General features: G+C 31.6%; 3 protein-coding genes across 6 annotated transcripts; all 3 read left to right on the top strand.

Moving 5' to 3' along the window:
- The first annotated feature begins 6,919 nt into the window (after positions 1–6,919).
- Positions 6,920–11,319, top strand: LOC112791387 (bifunctional riboflavin kinase/FMN phosphatase). 2 transcript variants are annotated; one of them, XM_025834199.3, is made up of 11 exons: positions 6,920–7,133; positions 7,468–7,560; positions 7,677–7,863; positions 8,244–8,374; positions 8,461–8,530; positions 8,657–8,722; positions 9,650–9,804; positions 9,903–9,998; positions 10,563–10,714; positions 10,801–10,884; positions 10,973–11,319. In XM_025834199.3, the coding sequence occupies exons 2-11, from the start codon at positions 7,476–7,478 to the stop codon at positions 11,096–11,098; spliced, it is 1,152 nt and encodes a 383-aa protein (XP_025689984.1). In that variant the 5' UTR covers positions 6,920–7,133; positions 7,468–7,475; the 3' UTR covers positions 11,099–11,319. The 2 variants fall into 2 exon arrangements, with proteins under 2 accessions (XP_025689984.1, XP_025689985.1); XM_025834200.3 differs by having other exon boundaries at positions 6,974–7,133; positions 7,648–7,863.
- Positions 11,320–11,360: 41 nt separating this feature from the next.
- Positions 11,361–16,821, top strand: LOC112791386 (uncharacterized). Of its 3 annotated transcripts, none has more exons than XR_011880329.1 (15): positions 11,361–11,420; positions 12,267–12,526; positions 12,610–12,672; positions 12,758–12,807; positions 12,908–12,988; positions 13,099–13,172; positions 13,470–13,552; positions 13,941–14,047; positions 14,194–14,336; positions 14,414–14,461; positions 14,659–14,711; positions 15,178–15,262; positions 15,346–15,412; positions 16,001–16,353; positions 16,572–16,821. XR_011880329.1 is itself a non-coding variant. In XM_025834194.3 (15 exons), the coding sequence occupies exons 2-15, from the start codon at positions 12,357–12,359 to the stop codon at positions 16,637–16,639; spliced, it is 1,203 nt and encodes a 400-aa protein (XP_025689979.1). In that variant the 5' UTR covers positions 11,361–11,420; positions 12,267–12,356; the 3' UTR covers positions 16,640–16,821. The 3 variants fall into 3 exon arrangements, 1 of the variants encoding a protein (XP_025689979.1); XR_011880328.1 differs by having other exon boundaries at positions 15,501–16,353; XM_025834194.3 differs by having other exon boundaries at positions 16,243–16,353.
- On the top strand, positions 16,624–20,676 carry LOC112791388 (F-box protein At1g61340). The gene is made up of 4 exons (XM_025834201.2): positions 16,624–19,306; positions 19,486–19,756; positions 19,893–19,967; positions 20,077–20,676. The coding sequence occupies exons 2-4, from the start codon at positions 19,562–19,564 to the stop codon at positions 20,290–20,292; spliced, it is 486 nt and encodes a 161-aa protein (XP_025689986.1). The 5' UTR covers positions 16,624–19,306; positions 19,486–19,561; the 3' UTR covers positions 20,293–20,676.
- Positions 20,677–25,468: the final 4,792 nt, after the last annotated feature.

The following is a 25,468-nucleotide window of genomic DNA, read 5'->3' as shown; positions in this document are numbered from 1 at the left end:
TACAAGGCTCCTAATATAAATAACCTAATAAGCCCCAATATCTAACAAAACCACAACTCAAAACATTCAAGGAGATAAATATATATTCCAACAGAGAATATAATTTAGAAAAGAGGAGGTTTGAATTGAAGAGGGAGAATGGCTAAGACGATTGACAGCAGCATTAGCTCCATTCTGATTTCCTCTTTTCTTCTCATGATGCTGCTTACACCAATGGTGGCAGCAGGTCAACCAACACCATCTCCACGTACGTAATATCAATTATTATAACCTTAGCTTGCATGCATTTACCTTAATTACATTATTATTGGTGTTGATTGATATTAATATTGCAGGAGTGCCGTTATGCAAGGTTATTCATGGCGTTCAACAAGGGGAAACATGCGCTAGCCTCACCCAAGACTTCAGCATAGACATGCCCCATTTCCTTCAAATTAACCCTAATATCAACTGTAATACTATCTTTGTGGGTCAATGGGTCTGCGTCAACGGCAAACTGGTTTAATTTGAGTTCTATGCAATAATGCACGCATGCTCTAATAAGAATCCAACTACTTCATCCAAGTTTACAATAAAAAATGTACGAATAAACATGGAGAAAACTAACAATATAAATGTTTCTTCATAATTAGTATTATTTCATAAATATTTGATTATTGGAATGTATGCACAGATTTTGTGAGAGAAGCTAAGTTAATTTTCTTCTCCTATATATATACATATATTACTTTCATATGTTGAAATAATACAAATGTATGTGCTTCACTTAACTCTGCGTGCTACTTTAAGGTCTTTCAAATTCATTCTTTTAGAGAACAAACACAAACGTGCAATGGACAAATTACATTTCTCTGAGATCAACTCCAATATCAATATATCATCAGCCTCGCTCACACATATTCAGCCATGCATTACAATATACTCGAAATTGTGGATATACAATTCATTCCTCCATATAAAAATACATATTTTTACAATTACGATATTTCCTTGATGCACACACCAGACAGTGAATATGGATTTTAATAAAAAATAAAAATTAAAACTAAACCAAATCTTTATCATGTACTTTGGTGAAGGTTTTTTTTTAAAACATAAAAATATGCCATGTACTGTTATTCGAGTTTGTGGAGATGTAATCACTTCACAAGAAGATAAATTCTAACTCCTTAGACTTAGAAGATTTTTTGAACGTTTTTTAGAGGAAAATCACACCTATAAGAGAGAACTGTAATATTTGGACAGTTTCAATTCAACTGAACTGTTTTAGTGTCATTTTAGATTTAGGCGTGTAAAAATAAAATAAAATAAAAGGATCAGTATAATAATGTCAAATTTTGATTTTGATTTCTCAAAATCACATCTATAATAATGAACGCTAAAATATTGATATTTTGATTTCTCAAAAATTATCTCGTGGACAAAATAAATACAAACCACAATGTGAGATTTATGGTCAGTTTGACTAAACTTCTTAAATAAGTTCTTTTGAAAAAGGAACTTAAAATATAAGGACTTTTATTAATAATAAATTTTAAATAAGTTATTTTGAGTTTGGATAGTTATTATAAAAGTCCTTATTTTAAAATTGTGCATTAAATAAGAGTGATAAAATAACTTTTGAAAATAGGAAAAGTCACATTTTTTAACTTCTTCAAAAACTCTTAAATAACTTTTTAAAAAGTTAAAAATTTATCTAAATAATTGTACCAAACACATTAATGTAACTTTCTATAAGTCAAAAGTTGAAAAAAGTTGTTTTTTGGTGTTTCCCAAACGGACCCTTAATACTCTAGAATGACTTTAAAAACAAGTTTTTGACAACATTTTATATAAACTTATTTATAAAAATAAAAGAATTCCCCGAGTCAATAGGATATTTTTGACATTTTATGATTTTCGCATTAAGTAGACTTATTTGGTAATCTTTTACGTAAATAACAAATAATAATAAAAAAATATACAAAGAGTTTAGAGAATCGAATTTTAAATTTTGTTTAAATTTTTATTATGCATTTTTTAAATATTTTTAAAAAAAAAATTCAAATATATGAATTATTTTCTATATTTTAAGAGGTATCTACTTAATATACTAAAACTGAGTTACGTTTTTTCCCATCTAATAAGGGTGACGTGTCAATCTCTCGTGAGTCCGTTTTCCCTCCAAAACGAATGAAATTTTTCATCTATTCTAAATTATTTTATAAAAAATACCTTTATTATAATTATATTATTATATTATAATTAATATTTAATGAATAATATATAATTATACTAATTTAGGAACATATCTTCATTATAATTATATCAAATCAATATTTAATGCACTATTAAAATACTTATCAATTATAATGCGTAATTACTGTATATAATAAAAAATTGCCTTAATAATAAGTAATTTACATATTTATTTTTGTTTTACTAATGTCTATAAATAGTATTTTTCTGTGGTACATGAATCTAAATTTGAGAGTCAGCTCATAATTTTATATTTAGTATTTTTTTACTACTTCATAGAATAAGAATGTATTTTTCGTTTTTTATTGAAATTGATCATTTTAAGGTACAATTTATAATTTTTTATAATATTTTTCATATACTCATTCTATTATATTATTCTTTTAATAATTTATTAATTGTTATTACTCTAAGTTATTCTTATCGTCTAATGTTCTAGTTCGATTCTCTTTTACCACAATCGTTTACAATGCACCACATCCAGAAATACCTCATCGAGTTGTCTTCACTAATTCAAGTTCCAACTACATGGATGTAAGCGTTCAAAGAAGGGGCAATAATCTCTACTCTACCGAAGGATGGTTGGATCTACTCACCTATTATGACCAACCTAATGGAATGTGGTTAAAGTTAGCTTTTTTGGGAGAAGCTCGATTTTTGATTGAGGAATTGCATCCATGTAATTTTATAGGGCAAGTTCAAGTTCCATCCCCTCTATGCTTTTTACGTCTGCCCGAAAATCTTCAAAGTGGAGTACATAATGAGATTGAATTCTCTCAGTTTAAGTTCAGTTTTGCTAAATTCGTGACAAACTCGGATATGCAATTTCAACGATTGGTAATATATTTAAATTTTCTTATTTTAAATTATTCATTATTAAAATAATTTTATAACATATTGTGATTTTTTTTCATAAATTACCGGCTTTCTTTTGCATGCATGCAATGCCATTGAGAGGAATAAGGGTTAGTTTGGTTTCTTAGTGTGGCAATTCTATACCTTGCCGCATTGCATGGATAACGAATGATGAAGCTTATTTAACAAGAGAATTGTTTGAATTTGCACGAATTCTAAATGTTGATATTTACGATGTTATTTCAGTTGGTTATCATTACGAGAATGACTCTATATTATACGTGACTAAGAACTAGAATAGATTCAATATTGTTTAAGTAATTTGGTTTTAATATTAGTATTTGATTAAATTATAATTAGAAAATTTTAAATTATTGCCTCAATTTATATATTATGAGTATTTTTCGTGGATGTACTATTTTTAAATAATTTAATAATTAATAAAATGAAGTGGTGTCATATATATTATTTAAGTTTATTTTTATCCTTTATTTCTTTATTTGTATTTTCATTATATTTGACAAAAAATCTCTACCTAAATATATAGTTTTTGTTGACCTAAACACAATTTAGTTGCCAATAAAAATCGATTTTATCTATAAAAAATAATGAAACATGTATCTTTTGATATTATATTAATATAGTAATAAGTAAACATTATGATATAATAATATCTTTAATTGTATTATAATTAGCTCATAAATAATGTATGATTATATTATTTTAGGAAACTTTTTTCATTATAATTATATCAAATCAATATTTAATTATGATAAAATATATTAATTATAATTATATTATAAAATTATAATAATTACGATAATTATGTTATATATTTTAATCATTTATGTAAGTAAATAAACTAGAAAACAATCAAATCAAATCATGACGGTAAATAAATAATATAGAATAATATTATACATTTAATTGCATTATAATTAGCTCATAAATAATGTATGATTATATTATTTTAGAAAAATATTTTTATTATAATTATATCAAATTAATATTTAATATATTATTTAAATCTATTTTTTATATAACAATAATATTATATATATATATTTATATATCATTTTTTTTAAACTCATTCTTATAAATATTGGCATATAATTAATATAGATAACATATATACTTAATAAATATCTTTATTAAATTAATTATAACGATTAATACCAGATAATCTCATAAGTATAACCTAATTATAGCAAGAATTTTCATAAAAATAATTGACTACTAATTTAAATATAATTGATATAGTTAAATTGATACAACCGATAAGATTGAGAATATGTAGTAATTATAGTAATTATTATATCAATTATAATAATAATTTACGTGACTTCATATACAGTAATTTTTTAATTATAATTGTCACATAATTATACTTGAATATTATTTAATTTTAGATGTTTTATAGGTAATATTTATTATCACATGAATTATCATCATTACTCAATAATAATAATAATAATAATAATAATAATAATAATAATAATAATAATAATTTTGAATTTATATAATTAATATAATTTATATAATTCTAATTCTCATTTGTATGTAATAATTTTATTAGTATGTATTCACAGTTTTAATCAATATATAATAATAATAATATTATATGGACATAAAATTAATTAGTTAACAAATTGAATTTAGCTTATGGATTTTTATTTTCTACTCAAATTTTTAATCATAAGTGATTTTATTTTTTATATTTACAGTAAATTTTGACTATAAAAAATTTAATTTTGATTGTTTCCTATTTTATTTATTTACAGTCATAATTAAATTTGATATAATTATAGTAATATAAAGCTGCTTCATATATAGCAATAATATTATAAAAAAATATTATTACACGATTGTAGAATAAAAAATAATCATATATATAAAACAAAATAATTATAACAAAAAAAATTAATACATGTGATTTAAATGTTTTTAATAGCTGATAACATGAAATTTAACAAAATATAATTTATATATTTTTTATTTATGTATATGTATATAATTATTTATAAATATATATATATATATAATTATTTAACAAAATTAATATATACGTATATATAAATAAATAAATTATTATAATTTTTGAAAATTATACATGAATTTTTTTTCAAATAAATTTATTTTAATTATATTACAATTAGCTCATGAATAATGCATGATTATATTATAATTATATCAAAATAATATTTAATGCATTATTAAACTACTTATAAATCATCAATATTTTTAATCATTCTAATTATATCAATTGATATAGTTCTAATTCTCATTCAACTGCAACAATTTTATTAGGAGATAATTGATGCACATATTAATAATGACCCATTTAATTTGATATCAATTAGTGGATAACAACAATAATAATAATAAAGTCTACACGGAACATGCATTATATTTTAAAAAGGTAAAATATATTTTAAAAAATTAGAGTATTAAATATTAATAATCAATTATGATTAATATCAATATCAATAATTAATTTTTATAATTATATTTTGTACTACTAAAGGCTACATATAGTGTTTTTCTTTTTTGTAGAATAAAAAAGATTGTGATTCATAACATTTTTGTAAAGTTATATCGTATGGACACAAGAATAATTAGATAACAAATTGAATTTTAATTAATATATTTTATTTTCTGCTCATATTTTTCATTAATTATTTTATTTTTTATATTTACAATAATATTGAATGTAAAAAAGAAAAAAATAATATTGAATGTTATCTATTTTATTTATTTAGATTCATAATTAAATTTGATATAACTATAGCAAGTATCTAGGATTAATAATAACATGATAGTATAATTTTAAGTTGTATAATATAATAAAAAAATGTAGCAATTTATGTATGCTTCCTATATAGCAATAATATTATATATATTCATGTATCTCCTCTTTTAGCTCTTTCCTAAAAATATTGGCATATAATTAATGTCGATAACATATATATTGAGTAAGTATCTCTTGAAAATATTTGTTAACTATTACTGTGTATAATTAGTGTGTGTATATATATATAAGGATTAATAGTAAATTGTTACAATTATTTATCATCTAAAAAATTCGTACCTCAGATATAGAAATTCTTCTGTTTATTATTTTTTCATACCTAAAGGATACTAACTACGACTCTATCAACAATATTACCTATGATATATTATGTAATGAAAAAGTTTGAAAAATAAAGGCAAGAATGATAAGGTTATGAAAAGTTTCATTCAAATTTGACAAGAACAACACGACTTACATAGAAATGGTTCTTATGGATGATAAGGTAAGTTGATTATTTTCCATGATTATTTTAAGTGATACTAGGTCCATTTTATAAATATTTTTTGTCTATATTTTAAATTTATTTGATAAATAAACCCTTGCACGAATTAAAGACGGTGCGATTTTATAGATTTATAAGTGCGTGCTAATAGCCCTTATATTTAATTTGTTTTAGAGTGTGATAATAGCCAATATATTTGTGGGTAGATTTAACTATTACTATATTATTTATTATCACATTCAATATATATGTCTGATTTATTGAAGAAAGTAGATTATTAAAATCGATTAATAATTATTTTAGAGTTAATCCAATTAATACTAAATTTAAAAAAAACAAACAATGCATAACATTTTAATTTTTTATTAATCAAATTATTATAATTTAAAATTATAATTTCAATCCTATCACTCTATGACGTGTAATTACACTCGTTTTGTTTTTAAAAATCTGGAATCATATGCAGTAAAAATGAAATTACTAAAAAAATTAATAAAGAAGTATAAAATGGAAAAATAGAAAATGTTACTACTATGGGACATGCCAGTGTCGCATCTAATGGATTAAATAATTGAGAGAGTAAAACATGGGTGAAAATTCACATAACGATAACGAATTCTCCAAAGAAAGCATACTTATCAGAGCAGCTTCCAGCCTTCCACTCCCTGATTGCAGACTGCCGTCTCGGCCTCTCCTGGCCTTTGTTTGCCCGTGCTCGCAGCTGTTTCGATCTCCTCGTGCTTCTAGGTACAAGATATATTTGTTAAATTTCTTTTTCTGTTTTTTCTTTTCGATTTGGCGGAGATCCAGGTCCTCGGCGGATGGGGGCGGGGGCATGTCGCCGCCTCCATGGGGACCCGTTGCCAACCCCTGATCAGCTTTCTCCATACTGTTTTTTGGTTTTATCGGAAAAAGAAAATAAATTGGGAGGCTGTTATTCCCTCACTGCAACTCAGCCTCGTAACGGGTCCATTTAATTCTTCTTCTTATGAATTTATGATGTGTCATATGGTAATTGAATTGTGCAGCAGCAGCAGTAGTAGTATATATGTATTCATATATCGTTATTTATGTGTTTCAGATGCTCCTATGACTGAAAAGATGGCAACAGCGTCTTTGACCAAGTTGGTTAGATGCGTTATTCTTGATTTGGATGGCACCCTCCTTAATACAGGTCACTTTTCTCATTTCTCAGCTTACATGCTTAATTCTTTCGTGTTTGTCAAGATTCAATTTTGTTACTTGTTTGATAATAACACAGGTGACTGTGATTTGAGTATTCAATGACAGATGGCATTGTGGGAAACGTATTAAAGGTTCAACTAAGTAGGTATGGAAAGCAATGGGATGGAAGGGAAGCTCATAAAATTTTGGGGAAGACACCTTTTGAAGCTGCTGCTGCTGTTGTCGAGGATTATCAACTTCCCTGCTCAACTATTGAATTTATTTCCCAAATTTCGCCTTTGTTCTCCGATCAGTAATTTTCTATTACAATATATTGTTCTTTTTATATGTCAATCAAAATTTGAATGTGAAGTGCCGCAAGTTTCGAGTTATCATCGAATAATTAACTATAACTGCCTCCATTACCCCTAAAACCTCTGGCTGCATTTTCTCGGGAATTTTTCATTAGATTCATCCACTTTATGAAATTCATGAATACTTATGAAGTCAATCGTTCGGGAAATTCATCCTGATTTGGTGGACTTGATTCAATTGAAAATTTGATGTATTGGACACATCAATAACTTTTTTTTTTCTTTCCCTAATAGATACACTTATTTGGTTGAACAATTGAACTCTTGCCGAATTGGCTGAAGGAAATATTCTCTTACATTGGCACTTTTCTCATCTTAGGTGGTGCAACATTAAAGCCCTTCCTGGTGCCAATCGTTTGCTTAAACATCTAAAGAATCATGGGGTTCCAATGGCATTAGCATCAAACTCTCCAAAGGAGAGCATTGAAGCCAAAATATCTTATCATGATGGTTGGTTTATTTAAGTATCACTAGCTTCTTGTGCTCCTTTGCTCGTGGTTGTGTGTTATTATACGAATGAGCTTGTTTGTGTGTAGGATGGAAAAGCTCTTTCTCTGTCATAATTGGTGGTGATGAAGTCAGAACAGGGAAGCCTTCTCCTGACATGTGAGATGCTACAATGTGGTCTTAGCTTTGGAGACCGAGGCTTGCTTGTCCATATAAGAAAGATCTTTGTGCTTTTTTCTTCCTCTTCCATTTCTAAATATTTTATATTGTGCCTAATATCATCAGGTTCCTTGAAGCCGCTAAGAGATTAAGCATGGAGCCTTCTAGCTGTCTTGTTATTGAAGATTCTCTGTAAGTTCCTCAATTTCTGTTTTCTTACCAGGTATTGATTGTATCTGGTATACAGTTTCCGTGGTAGCTCCAAGTCTTTGATGGTTACACGTTCTTTTTGGTCACCTCTCATCTCCCTAAATATACTATTCCCTTTGGTTATATTTATAATATACGAAGATAATGTTACTACCTTTCCCCTCTTCCCAGTGAGTCAAGTAGGTTTCTGTAGCCTAGTGCTCACAGTTTTATGTTCTTCGTATATTTAACTTTCAAATACATCACGTATTGGCTGCATAGAACTGTTGTGTGATAACTTAGCCAGCCAAAGTTATATGATCTTTTTGCTTTTTTAAGGATGATGGCTAGTTGTTAAGGATTAAAAGCATACTTTTATCAGATTCCTGTAATTTCTCTGTGCTTAGGTAATTTGGTGAAGGATTATAGTGCATATTTGAGGGAGAGAAAGAGAGAGAACCTGTTTAGAACCCCTTTTTTTACGTCCTGGCTAAATTCCTTCACAATATTCTTTTGTATATTATTTGCTCTCAGGTTGAATTCTCATGTAAATTATGGTTTATGATTTAAACTTACTTTTTATCACATTTCCTTCCACTCTAATTGATTTGGATCTTACACATCTTTATCTGAAAAAACTGCCTCCCAGGGATCTCTATATCTTTCGAACTATGATGCTCTGAACTGAGCCTTGGACTTGCCCAGTTAGCCTCATATGTCCAGTATACATTTATTCTTCTGTTGTAATTTAACTGATTATCTGAGACAGCTCACTTCATAATAGTTGAAAACTGATTGCCTATTTCCGGCGAGGTTTCTACTTTGGATGCTTGCATGAATGATGATTTTTCAAGCCAGATTGTATTCTTAATAGATGCTGCCTTTCCTCCATACCGTTTTTCTGAACAAATGTTTATCTGGCTACATCAGTCCTGGTGTTACTGCAGGTAAGGCTGCTGAGATGCAAGTGGTTGCTGTACCATCACTTCCAAAACAGTCGCATCTGTATACTGCAGCAGATGAAGTCATCAATTCCCTACTTGATTTGCGACCTGAAAAGTGGGGTCTACCACCATTTGAAGATTGTAATCCCCTAATACCTTAAGTTTGTATTCTTTGTGTATATTGTATTTCATTTTTCAGTATCTCATTCATAAAGAGCTAGTATTGTAAATTCTTGCAGGGGTTGATGGAACTTTGCCATTAGATCCTTGGTATATTGGGGGTCCTGTCATCAAGGGATTTGGTCGTGGCTCAAAGGTTCTCGGGATCCCTACAGGTTTGTGAGAACTTATTCTACAATTAGTGTCTAGTGGAAATGTATGTGCCCTTCTTCTGCTATAAATGCAAAATAAAATTGAGTTGTACATTTCATCTTGTATTGACTGTTGTACTGTGATATTTACCTGAAATGAAGATAAGGTTGATAAGCAAAGAGCTTTGCTACCCAGCAAAAAATAATTTAGTATTAAATTTGATGAATGGATGTAATGCAATATTATTCGTTGGGTGTAAATGATGCCATAATGCCACTTCATTAGATTTTTCGTACTATTATTTTGCTTTTTATAATAAGAAGCATCTTTTTATAAGCAAGAGTAGTTCAAACTTCTGGTATGAACCAAAAGAATAAGTGTTTCTATGAGATAACAATCCTGTTTTGTGGTTTCCTCATTTCCTGTAGTATAGGTTCAGATGTGGTATTGATTTTGTAATTTGCCATTCTTTTTTGGGGTTGCGGGGGAGGGTTGATGGGTTGATGTAATTTGCCTTTGAATATATCTCATCTGCAGACGAATTCTGGTCTAGTACTAATAGTAGTGAGAAAACCATTTTCTTGCAGCTAATTTATCAACAAAGGGCTATTCAGATCTCCTTGCAGAGCATCCCTCGGGGGTTTATTTTGGTTGGGCTGGATTATCATCCAGAGGTGTTTTTAAAATGGTCATGAGTATTGGTTGGAATCCATATTTTGACAACAAAGAAAAGACTATAGTAAGTGTTCTGATCTGATCATTCATATGCAGTAAAAGAATTATTTGCCTCATAAGTTTCTTGATGATACCTTTCTATCAACACAGGAGCCTTGGATACTTTACAAGTTTGATGAGGATTTCTATGGGGAAGAACTTCGGCTCATTATAGTTGGTTACATTCGTCCTGAGGTATGAGCTGAATGAGTATTTCTTGTGTTACTTGTGTTGCATATACTTTTTAAGCTTCGCTAAAACCTGGCATTGTGTGCATATATAGGCCAATTTTCCATCCCTTGAAAGCTTAATAGCTAAGATTCATGAAGACGGTGAAATTGCTGAGAAGGCTCTTGAACTTCCCTTGTATTCAAGTTACAAGAATGATCCATATTTAAGAAGCTCTTAGCAATATTTTATTTTACTAATCTCATTAAGGAAAACCCCCTGAATTTGGTTTGCTATTATTGTTTCGAGATTGGAAGCCTCTTCTTCCTTCCAAAAAGAGTTTGCCACGTATTAATTCAACAAAGGATCGTACAATCAACTGATAATTAAGGAAGGTACTGTAAATTCATGTAAGATGCATGCACAGTGCGTACTAAAATAAACTATGAAGATGTTTTCCAATGTCCTTTTGCCACCCTAAATGGAACTAGACTTGTATGCATTTTGATTCAGGAAAGGCAATTACGGTTGAATGCCAATGTATTTCCAACCAAGAATAATAGGCAAGTTCTTTTGTTCTTTTTCTTTAGTGTATAGAACTTTTGGCTTTAATGGGAAATTGCTTTAAAAAATTATCGTCACAATATTTTTAATTAAGTTTGAATATTGGTAGTAATGACTAATGAGAAAAAAAAGTTCAGTTAAGGAGATAATCTCTCATGGAGCAATGCTAGAGGCATCAACTTTGGTATTTTGTAATCATCAATTGGTCATCAATAGTATTTTTAATGGTGTGAGATTATATTTAATAATAAGAAATCACTCACTTTTTTTTATGGTTAAGTGCTGACTAGAAAATACAAAAGTTGCTAGTTCCTAGGCTTTTTTTTTCATTTAACATTAAATTTTTTTAATTTTAAATTCTAATTCTTAAATTTTATATTCTACAACGTAAATTTATTAAAATAAAAGTTAAAAAATAATTTTATAATATAAACAATTAACTAATATTGATTATTTAAAAATTGATTTCTTATATTTTTTGAAAAAAAATCATTAGAACTAAAGAAAAAAAGACTATTGAGGAATCATTTTTTAAAGATAAAATAATTTTAAATAGATTTTTATTCGATCATAAAATATTAAACAAACTGTAGAAATAAATAAAATAACAAACTAGCTATATGTGATAGTATATTGTTTCTTTTAGAGAATAAATATAGATAATTAATTTTAATTAGTTAAGATTTAAGATTAAGATTTAGGATTAAAGTTAAAAATTTAGGATTTACATTTTAAAAAATTATTAATATTAACCAAGAAAACGTTTGCACTTAGTTGACCCTTTTTCTTAAAAATTATGTTGAAAAAGAAAACTTTTAATCTTTAATATTTTTTTAATCGTTTAGAAAAGAGAAAGAACAGAGCAGAAAGCATGACGAAGAGGAGAGTGAGTTTTGGCGGTTGTAATTGCCACAGAAAAGGCGCTGAGCAGAGCCATGGGAGCAGAAGAGGAGCTTCAAGTAGCAAGCCCCATCCAACACTCCGTTTCCACCGGCTACTCGTGGCCCCGCCTTCGCTTCGATCTCCCTCCTCACCGAACCTACCACTTCCATAATCAGTTCGTCACTCCCTCTAACCCTAACAACTTCCTCAAAGCCGTCAAATGGTAACTAACTGACTAATAAACTCACCTTCTTCACACTCTCTTTCATGCCTCGCATTCATCTTTTCTCCCTCTCTTTCTTTCAGGTCGCCCGATGGTTCCTGTTTCCTCACCACTTCCGACGACAACACTCTCCGCATCTTCACTCTGTAAAATAACTTCCCTTCTTCCTCCATTATCATCTATTTATTTCGTAAAATGCACCGAATTCGCTTTTACTTTCTACTCTTTCAGACCGGACCCTGAAGCCGCCACTCTGGTTGATGCTTCACAATCTGATGACGGTATGCTACCTGCAACGTTGACGTATTCTTGCTGTTTTGAATGCTTTTGCATGCAAGCGTAGTAGTCAAATCATTTTGTTGTTGTTGTTGGTGGTTGTAGATTCCTTTGCGGCGAGTCTAGTTATGAGTGAAGGAGAGCCTATACATGATTTTTGTTGGTATCCTTACATGTCTGCATCAGGTTCCTTCCTAAACTCCAGAACTTTTTTTATATCTTGAATGATTATTGATTATCATGCTTATTGGTCTATATGAACGAAGATTTGGCATTAAAATTTGCATATGTTTCAGATCCTGTGACCAATGTTTTTGCAACTACCACTCGCGACCATCCTATTCATCTATGGGATGCTACTTTAGGACAGGTACTGCTTCTTCACTCATGAGCTTAATTTGCAAACTACGAAGCTCGTCTGCTCCATTTGTTTTGCTTGATGCCAAAATCTTCAAATTAAACCTCTATTGTGCCGATAAATTTATTTATTCATTTTAAAGAAAAAGAAGCATGTCAAATTGATCACGAGTGTACTGTGGTTATGAGATTCATACCAAGTGTCAGTTCCAGCTTATGTTGAGCAGTCGTTACACATTCTGTTTCCTATAGTGCTATTATTGGAGTTTCTGATCCTTTATCTTTTTCTTTTTTTGGGTTCAACATGCAGCTACGTTGTACGTATCGAGCTTATGATAACATGGATGAGATTACTGCGGCATTTTCAGTTGCTTTTAATCCTGCCGGGACTAAGTAAGTAACATGTTTCTTTTGAGGACCAGTAGTTTACATATACGTAATGCATTTTTCCTTTGACAACTTGTGCTTCATTTTTTTAAATATATCTGAAAGAGACCTTATATATCATCCACGAAAGTCACCCCCCCCCCTCCTAAAAAGAGACTTTCTTCGGGACAATTAAACATTTTATCACCCCTTAGGTTTATTTAATTAAAACGCCATGGACCAATGCTTCGGATTTCTGCCTGTTTTATCTAAAGTCACATATCCCATCCATGATGTTGTTTTTCACAATGTGGTAGAGCTTTTTACTCTGACTGATTGTGGTGATCAGTGTGATGAATTAAATTATGACTTTTATAATTAGATGATGAACCTAAATCTATTGTTTATTTTGTAGGATATTCGCTGGATACAACAAATGTATCAGGATGTTTGATCTACATCGTCCTGGCAGAGATTTTGAATTGTATTCGACAGCAAAAGATAAAAAAGAAGGCCAAACAGGTATTTTTTCAAATTAGGTATATTAATTAGATTTTAATCTTTTATCTAGGGAAAAAATATGGTAATCATTGTGCAATAATGGGAACATGCTCCAACCCAAATGTATGCATATAATTCATCCTATACCCTAAATTTTCACCATGCAGGTATCATATCTGCAATGACCTTCTCTCCATCTCATACTGGAATGCTTGCTTTGGGTTCATACAGTCAAACTACTGGCATTTATAGGGAAGATAACATGGAACTCTTGTACGTTTTGCATGGTCAAGAAGGTGGGATTACGCATGTAAGTCACCTTTGCTTGTAACTAATTGGTTCTGAATATGAAATAAAGAAGAAAGCCTAAAATTCCCCCTCCTTCAGGTCCAGTTTTCCAGAGATGGAAATTATCTATATACTGGAGGTCGGAAGGTAAGATTTTCATATTTCCTTCTCTACCTAGGTTGTTTTCAACTTGATGAATGATTTTTTTTTTTTTGGTTAATTTACTTAAATATCTCTGATGTAGCTCCCATTCCTTATTTTATGGTTGCATTTACCACTGTTTCTTGTCATATATTTTATATATATGATTATTCACCAATATCGGATATTCAAATTTCTTGAAGGACCCTTACATACTATGCTGGGATGTGCGCAAAGCTGTTGACTGTGTCTTCAAGTACTATTCTCTTGGTTCTCTTTCCTGTGTTTTATTTATATGTGGATTGAAATATTAAGTATAATGGTATGGAGTATAGATGCTAATGAACAAAACTGAAGCAAAGTCTAACCTACTTTTAAGTTGCAAGTGCTTCCCTGAAAACAAAGGACTTGTTGAAATTGTCAAGACCTCCCCATTATTAGACATTTAAAGAAGCAGATAATATGAGTGACATACTCTGCTTGGCTACAATGTAGTTAAATTTGTGAAATCCATAGCTAATATAGCTGCAGTATTTCTTAACTCATGATGACCCACTTTTTTGCCTGTATAAATTGCCGTTCATATGAAATCTTGATCGACAGACTCCAAGCACCTTGTTTCCTGTGATCTTTAGATTCCCACCCCCAAGGAATTAATGTACTATTTACACCACACCTATACATGTTCAATGCTAAGATGCATGTATGCACCATGTTACTAGGTTATACAGATCATCAGAAAGCACCAATCAGCGGATACTTTTTGATATTGACCCTTCTGGTCAGCATCTTGGTACAGGCGGCCAGGTTTCTTTCTAAACCATTCCTATTTTCTATCAATGACAGTCAATTAATATTTGGCTTATGGTTCTAAATGATAATCCCTTCAGGATGGCTTAGTACATATATACGATCTTCAAACTGGGCAGTGGGTATCAGGCTTCCAGGCTGCATTAGGTACTTAATTCTTGTACTCTTCAATGATGATTGTTGGGCTTTGATAACTCATCTTTTACACTTATCTGACCTATCAGTTTTCTTGAAGTATGCTGCCTTATTTGGATCACATCTGCAATGCATATGCTCAGTGATGTTTCATTCATGCTAAAAATTAGGTCTTGCTTCCTCTTCCACCATTACTTGAAGTTCAGAGTTAAAACTATGTAATGGGCGAAACCATCTCACTTGTTTACCCATTGTGGGTTTTTTTCACATAGCTTGTCGGGTTCCACCATTTTGATAATATCTGTTTCCTCGTGTTCCCTTTAGTTCAGCTTCTAATTTTATTTATGTTTTTGTTGTGATTTGTGAACCTTGTATTTTGACTCTGGATTGATTGTTACATGCATCAAAATATCAGTGGCGTTATGGCAGTGAACTGAATTTTCTTTAATGAGAGATAATCAATTAGTCATGGTGGTTTAATTGCATGATCTGATTATTTGTGCTTACCCCATTTATCCTAGTTCCATGTACTATTTGTCTATTTCCTGATTTTTGCATAAGGCTGAATTCTTCCCCCATTTTCCTTTCCTCTGTTTGCAGATAATCTAATAATTGCAAGCCCCATATAATGTAACGACTAACGAGACATAATTTTGAATCTCTGTTATTCATTCATTCTTTTAAGTCCCAATGTGTTTGGTAGTTATCAAAAGTGGGGGGAGTGCAAGTCCACTAACATTGTTTTTACCAGCTAGTTGGCCGCAGGTGTTCTTTGTGCACATTTTTTCATTCTCATAACTGTTTATAAGAGCCCCCCCCCCCCCCCTCTTTTTTTTTTGCAGACACAGTTAATGGCTTCTCGTTCCATCCATTTCTGCCCCATGCGGTGTCTTCCTCAGGTCACCGAAGATTTGTAATTCCTGATGACGACAATGAAGATTTGAGTTTGAGTGGTATTTTGATCCTGACACTGGTTTTTTCCTGTGTTGATTCTTCTATTTTTTATACGGTTTTCATTCAATATTTGAATTATGGAATTGATAAGTTTAACAGTTGCGCTGATATACTTTTAGATTTCATGGAATTCTGAGATTCAATATATGTAGAGGCTTATTTGCCAATTTCATTGCTCTTCATTGATAATTTTGAGTATGTTTAATGTCTAATGTAGGTCATGAAAACTGCGTCTCGGTGTGGAGTTTTGGTTTGAAGGAGGATGGCAATTTCATGGATCACTGAAAGTGAAAACTTGGACTCAAATTCTTAATCCGCATTGTACCAATGAGGAAAACAAAACCCCTTTGGTTTTGGGGAGACAATGATAAAAACGGTTCATTGTCTGATTCATTAGACAAAAGCCTGATCCAATCAAAGTTTTGCGTACATAATTTTATACAAATATAAATTTTAAGTTGACTTAAGATGGACCCCGTTTGTGGTCGGTATTTCATGTGCCATTGCTTTCAAAGTTCTAGGCACGAGTCAAACTTGAAACCCCACGGCCGGCGTCAGCGCGTTCGTCTTCCTTTTCATGACGGTGGACTTGGCGACCAATAAAAGAAAGAAAGAAAACCTGGTCAAAGTGGGCAACCACCTGGCCTCAGCTATATATGGCATTTGAAAGTACTTTGGAGCCCTTTTGTAATAACCATGAGTACCTTCACGCGTAAACTACAGGCGGTTTTGTTTAGCTTGGTGGTTGGATAATTTCCTAGGTGAGTATTGAGCAATTTTAATCCCTGATCACAAGGATTACAAAAGAAAAAGTAAATTTTATCCAAATTATTTTTTTGCTGAAATTTACATATGAATTCGTTCGGATAAAGCTTATGTAAAATCATCTCCAACCAAACAAAAAATAATAGGATAGACATTCCGGCATCTCCACTGTAGTGAAGAAGCACCGATCGCTAATTAAAAAATGCAAATAATGCGAAGGGGAACAAAGTAATTATGTGAAAGAATATATGCTCTTGGTTGGATTTTTATTTATTTTCTTTATTCGAATCGTCGGTGGATATTGATTGACAAAAACTATTAGGCAGGGTGAATGTATTTGCAAAGATTACAAGTAAGGAAAAATCTTTATGGTCATAAAATATAAGATATCTAGGCACCCTCATAAAGTTGGTGATTGGTTGGCTTCTTAATGATCACAAAATGGCAAAGGAATCCAAGGCAAAGTAAAATGCCATTCCGCCACCTAATCCCTCAATTAAAGGTGCCAAGGAATCCGATGCAAAAGAAGAAATATTCCACTGCGTGCCTAATTCCTGAATTATAATTTTATAAGAATTGCAATACAAAAATACAGTTACACACGGTATTGAATAACATAAGGCAAAAATGTGAATATTAAACCGAAAGTACTGTAACAGTGTATCCTATAAAATGGTAATATGGTAATATTTTCGGTTTGAAAAAGATTATACATATAGATAAATAGGATTGTGTCTTGTGTGTATATATATAATGTACTATTTTATATTATAGAGGATAAATGTTTACTTCAAATTGAACAGAGTGATATTCAAATTATTTCTCTAGTTTTTATTAGCTTATTGCTAACGATATTTCGTAAAGCATCTTTCTCTAAGCTTTTAATCTTTTCTTTTCAAATTAGAACTGTACACAGTTTGAGGAATTAGTTTGATGCCAGACTTCATCTTGAAGTTTAACTTTGTTACATATATTCAATTATATATTAATATACAAAAATTTTTTTTTCCCTAAAAGATAAAGAAAAAAAATATGACTACTTATGTCACTATTTTTTTTTAGCTCAATAATACACTCTTAAGTACTTTGTGATAATAACATACATATGCAAGAAGATAAATCTATTATTAGATTTAATTATTTTGTATACAATGTCACATTTAAGTTGTTTGTATCCTAAACTCGCTTTCGGCATGTGATTCAAGAAACTCTGCTCTCCGCTAAGTTTCCTTAATCTATTGTTTTCATTTGATTTTATTCACTTCACCACACTCCCACTTTGCTTAATTGCTTTCCACACCTGTCCAGAGAAGATGTCGATGCCATGTTTCATCATCAATGATTGATTCCCATACATACATTCATTCATACAGCTGTTGACTTAGCATCGGCACTTCAACATTTGTTTTACTCTGACTCCTTAAGCAATTAACACAAATTACCCCGAAATAAAAACATGTAACAGCCAAAGCAAACAAGCAAAAGCCGCCAGCCGCCTACTTGGAATACAACGTCAAACTCAAAAACACCAAAGACTTTCTCAAATGGGTCCCACTATCCAGTTAGTTTAACCACTTTCCACCGTTGATCAAGGACCTTTCACACGTGTCACCGCAGACAGAGTATAATATAGTGGGGTGTGATCCACTACGGTGAGGGTCCAGGTCATCCCTACGTCCACGTACTCATGAACGTGGTCAGGAAGCAACCGACAAAGCCGACTCGAGCCGACCATGAACCACGTCATCACCCCACTTGTGTCGCCCAAAGCTTTCCCACTTCGCCACGTGTCCCGTCACAACGGCTAGTTTTCCACACTCTCTCTAATTTTTAACCGCCATTTCCAGAGAGATATAGAAAGAGATTAAAAAAAAGAGAGTAGATATTTTCTCCGAAATTTCGCCAATTTTCCACGCGTTTCTACTGTTCACAGGCAATTGCTTTATTAAAAAAAAATTCAAAAGCTTTTTCATTTTTTCATTTTCTTTTTTCAAATTAGTTGGTTCATATATAACGAGCAGGACTCATTTGTTCCCCCAAAATACGAAGAATCTTAATAAGGCAAGTGAAAAGAGAGTAGTTGAGTTTGATCAAAGGCAGAAAATTTCAACAGTAACACCAAAGAGAATTCCATTTTCCCTCAATCTCCTCGGTTTCTTTCCTCATTGGAAACCCTCGTATATCTAGGTACGTTTCCTGTCTCATTTCTTCCTATTTTTTTTCCCGAGTTTGTTGAAACTGGCACGTAGCGTTCCCGCTTTTTGGATTTTTCAAAAATTTGTTTCAATATTCTGTAATTAAATACTTCATTCGGTGCTGTGACTTCGTGGCCTGTTTCTGATCCTTAAGGTTTTGGGTATTTGCAGGTTAGAGAAAGAAAGTTCGAAGTTTTAGCGCTGTTAAGTTTATTATTTTGGAGATTACTAGGGTTCACTGGAAGACATGGCGATAGGATTTGAGGGCTATAATTTTACAAGAACACGATCGCTTGGAAGGAAGAGGGTTGTTTCTGGCAATGTAGAAGGTTCTCCTCTTGATTCAGAAACTGATATGGCTCCATTGAAGAGAGTGTGTAGTGGGAGGTTCAACTTTAACTCTGAAAGGTCTCTCCTTGAAGCCCTTCCTCTTGATATTCTGGTGAGTTTCAATTCTGATGGTGTAATAGTAATTCTAAAAATTGTGTTTATTTTTTAATTATTATTTTCAAGTTCACTGATTTGAATGAAATGCAGAATTCTGAATTTTTTGTAACCCCTAATTGTGTCAATTGCAGATTAGGGTGCTGTGTGGTGTGGACCATGAGGATTTGGAGCAGCTTCTGCATGTCTCGAAAACGATTAGCGAAGCAGTGAGTATCAAGTACCATTTCTAAGTGTGATTTCTTTGTTTTTTGTGTTTCTAAATTTTGTTTAGGGTTCTAATTTGGTAACTGATGGTGGATTTTTATTCTATTGCAGGCTGAAGTTGCAAAGAGGTTCCACTTTGAGTACAGTACTCCAAAGAAGAAAACTTTTGATTCCTTTCATTCTTCCATTAATTTTAATGATGCAAAAGGGTTTGAGGAAATTGTAACTCCAAAGGCACCATTGAGGAAATCCAAGTCAAGGCTGAATAGTGGGAAGCTGGCTTCAATTTCAGTGGCCTTGTTTGCATCAGATGATGAACAGTATTAAGTCAAGGGAAAAGAGAACAAAGTGATGATATGATCACAGCTTTTTCCTTTGCTGTGTAAATAGATTGTGTTTGTTGTTTGTATATTGAATTAGTAGATTACTCCTAGATTAGGAAGGGATTTGAGCTGATTTCACACGTCTTAAGAATCTTAACAAGTCCTTATCTTCAAAATCTTCATTGAAGATTGCTATGGGCTTGTTCTGTAATCTTTCTGTAAATCTCTATAGGAAAAAAATAGAAAATGAGAGAAGATTCTAGTGATTTTGTTTGGAGGGAAATCTAGACCCTTCTAATCTGATAAGTTCGAGTGTGTGCTGTTTAATGCTGCATACTCTTTGTGCTCTGTTCAATAAAATGATTAAAGCTTCCACTTCTATGATTAACTCTATTTCTCAATATTATTTTATTTCCCTTTCTTCCATTATCTCTTGTAATGATTTATTTCGATACTGTTCCAAAGCTTAAAGGATACACAAAATATTTATAATTCTGTGAATCAATTTCTGGTTGGATATAGAAATCATCATTTGCTTTCTGAATAAAGTGACATAATAATTGATACTTGTTTTAAGCCGTCTCTGAATAAATACTTGTTTTAGCTTTTCATATATTTTGCTTAGCGGCGCACATGTTTTTTCGCCTCTGCGGGCTGATTAGAACTTATAAATGCACTATAATAATTAGGAATCTTTTGATTTTTTTATTCAATTGTCGGACAAAATCGACAATAAATATTCCTTCATATGTTTTATACAGTGACAACTGAAAGGATAATTGATTAAAAAGTAAAATACAACTGAAGGGATTATTGGATTTGTATTAAGTATTATCACTTGGATAATTATAGGATGTCTATACTAATCCATCCCAATTAGTGTAAAATTTACAGTGGAACTTTTTGGCTTTATCAAAGTAGTTCTATAGAATTTGTCAACTGATGGTACTACTTCGAAGGTAACAATTTCTGTATTATCGTCTGTCTCGGTTTTGAGCCCCTTTTTTTTTTAATTAGACTAATGAAAAAAATTTATATAAATTTTAGTTTTTTTTATTATTCTGGCTGTCATTGTCACTGTATCATGTTATTATTTTTTTTGTGTTTTTTTTACTGTATTTTTCAGTCTAAAATATTAAAGATTAATTAAATTCTATTTAAGAGTTTATTATTGGTAAATAAATTGTTGCATGCACAAAATAAAATTTGAACTTTTAGGTAGCGTTTGGTGGAGAGATAGAGACGAAAAAACTGATACTGAGAGACAGAAACTAAGAGGCAAGGATTGAAATAAATCTCAGTATTCTGTCCCTATTTTTTTGAGATACTGAAATACTGAAATTTTAGAGACAGAGACAGAAAGTCTTTCAGTCTTTGTCTCAGTACCTCAAAACAAACGCTACCTTAATACTTATTTAAACAAACTAATGAGCTAATCACTAAACTAACTCAACTTGGTTGTTATGATACCATTATTGTCAACAAACTTCCATAAAATATTTACAAGTGAGCTTGGTACAGCCCAGTTTGGTAAACATGATCTAAATTCTAAACTTAGGATTTTAACAATAAAACTATGCAAGTCCAAAAATAATAATAATAATAATAAAACTGTGCATTTTAGATATTACGATAGTAATACATAGATAATTTGGATACTTATTAACCATGATATATGTATTCGGCTATTTGCAGCTGAGACCATATAACAGGATCCAAGCGTCGTCATGAAGAAAATCTCACCGAACATGTGTGCCAATCTGCAATGGAAAAATGTTACGAAGAGACACAGAAAAAAGAAGCTCTTTTCTTCTTTATAAGTGGGCCTTCCACATAGTTGGATCTCGTTTTTTGTTAAGAGGAATTTATCTTTTTAACCTCTAAAATATGTGCCAATGAGCCATAATTTGTCCCTTTTTCATCTCAAAAGTTTTGGATTTGAGTCTTATCAGCTGCAATCCAAAAAGAAAAAATTGGTAAGTATGTAAAGAGTGTGTGGGTGTGTATTATATTTAGGATTGAGGGTTGTATTTAATTTTTGATAAAATAATTTTTTAAAAATAAAAAATATTTGGTTCTCTAATAACGATGTTAATTTGATAAAATGCATCAAATATAGAGAGATATAGATAAAAAAGAAGATTCTAAATATCATATTTCGACATAATTTTTTACAAATTAAACAAGATCTTTTCATAATTTAAATTTAGTAATTTAATATTCAGTATTTTTTTTCGTGAATAGAAAAAAAAATCAAAAGCAACTTCAAAAGGTAGGTTTGGATTGAGATATTTTATCAGTTTTTTATTTACTTTTTCAATAATTTTTCAAATTTTTCAACAAAAAATATTAGATAAAATATATAAGATATTTGCTACTTATAAACAAAATGTATTCTATCAAATTAAAATTATCTTTATATGTCAAAATATAATTTTTTAGATGATTATTTTATGAAAATGTATTTTTTAAAAGTTAAAATGATAATTTACAATTTTCTACTGGAGAAGTACCTGCCTGATCTACTGGAAGTGCATCTAAAATATTGCCAAGAGTATTTTCTCGTTGTTTTCTTTGTTTTCGGATTACCTATAACCTCTATGGCTTATAATAAAAAAATAAAAGATATTTTTTTTAACATTTATATCAACTATATATTTTAAAGAATAAAATATCAATATAATCTCTAATATTTAGATTGGGTCCTAATTTCGTTTCTAATGTTTAAAATGTTTTATTTTTATTTCAAATTATTTATTTAGTCCTATTTAGTTTTTTAGTTATTTTTTTAATATTATTTTTTCCTATGTTATTATTATTTTTTATTATTTTGTTATTTTTATTCTCAAATCATTACAAAAATTACTATAAACACTATAATTACAATTTTTTATCTTTTCTTCACAAGGAAAAAAAGTATTTAAAAAGAATAATTTTTATCAAAAGATTAAAATAAAAAAATAAAATAAATAAAATATTTAAAATAAAAATAATAAACAAATTAAAATTAAAATAATTTTTTACTCTATTTTAAAACATTATCTTATACGGCCTTATCAATTTCTTTTGTTTTTCCCCTCGCTTTTCTAATTTTCTTCTCTTCCTCCTCTAAAGACTAAAATCTAATCCCACCATAATTTTCAGCTCCAAAATCAAGGTGGCCACTACCTCTACCTCACCCAACTTCTGAGGTAGGCATCAAAGTAGTCCCTGAAGTTGTCCTCGAGGATCAAAGTAATCCCTGAAGTTAAAAATTTGTCTGGATTGTCCCTGAAGTTGATCTCTGGTACTCATAGTGGTCCTTCCGGTGAATTTCGTCCACCTGGCGCAACCGGAAAACTGAGCTGGCATCGTTGGTGACACGTTAGCAGGCTAAAACGACGTCGTTTGTTGGGTGGCGCCAAAAAGGCATAAAATGTCGTCGTTTTATGCGAAAAAAACCCCCACCCTCAACGTTTCACTAACGTCTCGTCTCCCACACTCAAACACACAAACACAACACAAAGTAGAGCTCTCTTCTTCTCCGTTACCCTCTTCAGTGGCGTCAGTGCTGTTGCCTTCACCAGAGCGTATTTGGGTGGAGAATGTAAGCTCCAGAGGATCGCCTTCATCATCTGCATCAGGCAGAGAGTTGTGAAGACGGGTTTCTCTGATAAAGGTACGCAAAAAAAATTTAAATGTGTGGTGAAGCTCTGTTTTTTGAATTTTGTTGTTAATCTATTCTTCAGAAGGGAAAAAAACGTTTCTTGGAGTGTTTTGTGTTGGAATGCATGCTTGTGTTTTGAGGTATTGGCTAGGGTTTGATCGGGAGGAGGTTTCTTAGTGGCTAGGCTAAGTAAGGGGATTTTTGTTAAGACGGAAACTTGTTTTTTTGTCCAAGGGTTTAGTGCTGTTGTAGTTTTAGTTATGGAGGTAGTAAGTTAGTAATGTGCTTGAAGTTTAGGGAGGCTGATATAAGATAAAAAAAATTTTAAATTGCAGATGGGTGATGATTTGCTTACCATCCTATTTCACCATGGAGGATCATTCATCACAGATGATGGAGGTGTGACTTACAATGGTGGAGATGTCTCTGAGTTTCCAAGAGTTGATACAGACAAACTGGACGTCTTCTTTGTCCGAGACTACCACAAGGATCTTGGATATGACAAGGTCACTCAAACATGGTGGCTGGTTCCTAATAGGCCGTTGCAAAATGGTCTAAGGGCTCTAACAAATGACAAGGAGCTGATGGAGATGTGCTACCTTGGTCAGCAGAACAAGGGGGTTGTTCATGTTTACTATGAACATGGAGTCTCAGAACCTCTTTACATTGAGGAAGCAAAGGCAGTTTCATCTAAAGGGAAGGAGGTCTTGGTGATACAGGATTTGAATCCCACCCCAAACCCCACCACCAATGATAATGCAGAGCCAATTTCCACCACAGCAGCATCTACTACAACCTCTGCACCAATTCACAGCACTATTCCCACCGAAAAACCAGACTCAACTACAAAGCTTCCACCTATTTCAATTACTGTTAGTAAACCAGCCAAAAAAATACACCACCACCCCACTGCAACTCCTATGCCAAACCCCAATCCACCCCAAAAAATAGTGACTCAACCCAGTAAGACCAAGCCGAAAAATCCACCCAAAAAAATGTCGCTACCAACTGAAATGCCTAAACCATGGTCGAAATCAAAAGAGTCCAAGAAGTCTGTTGTATCAAGGAGAGGGACTAGGAATGTAAAATCTGCAGCACCAAAACCATGTGGAAGGAGGCCATTAACAAGAGCAGCTGCTAGTGGAGCTAGTGTAAGAGGTAATGGTAAAGGAAAACAGCTCCAAACAGAACATGTTGCATTGTCTAGTTCAGAGGATTCCTCAGATAGTGAAGCGAGTGATGGTTGTGAGGAGGATGAACCATATCGGCCTGATGGTGATTTAGTGTCTAGTGACGAAGATGTGGGTGTGGAGAGATTAGCAGGAAAGAAAAAGACAAATGTGAAGGAGAGAACCAGAAAAGCTAAGAAAACTTCTAAACAAAAGAGGGATGTAATGGTTGAGGATGATGGTCCCGTGTGTGCTGACTCAGGCTCTGAGGATGATGCACATTTTTTTGGACCAATTCCTAGGTTCGGGTCCATGGGAACATATGATGATGCCCAAGATGAAGGTTATGAGGAATCTGATGGTGG

Source organism: Arachis hypogaea, chromosome 3, assembly GCF_003086295.3.
Source record: "Arachis hypogaea cultivar Tifrunner chromosome 3, arahy.Tifrunner.gnm2.J5K5, whole genome shotgun sequence".
In the NCBI taxonomy this organism is placed as follows: domain Eukaryota; kingdom Viridiplantae; phylum Streptophyta; class Magnoliopsida; order Fabales; family Fabaceae; genus Arachis; species Arachis hypogaea.
Note: the sequence above shows the minus strand (reverse complement) of the source record. Positions and strands in the feature narration are given on the sequence as shown.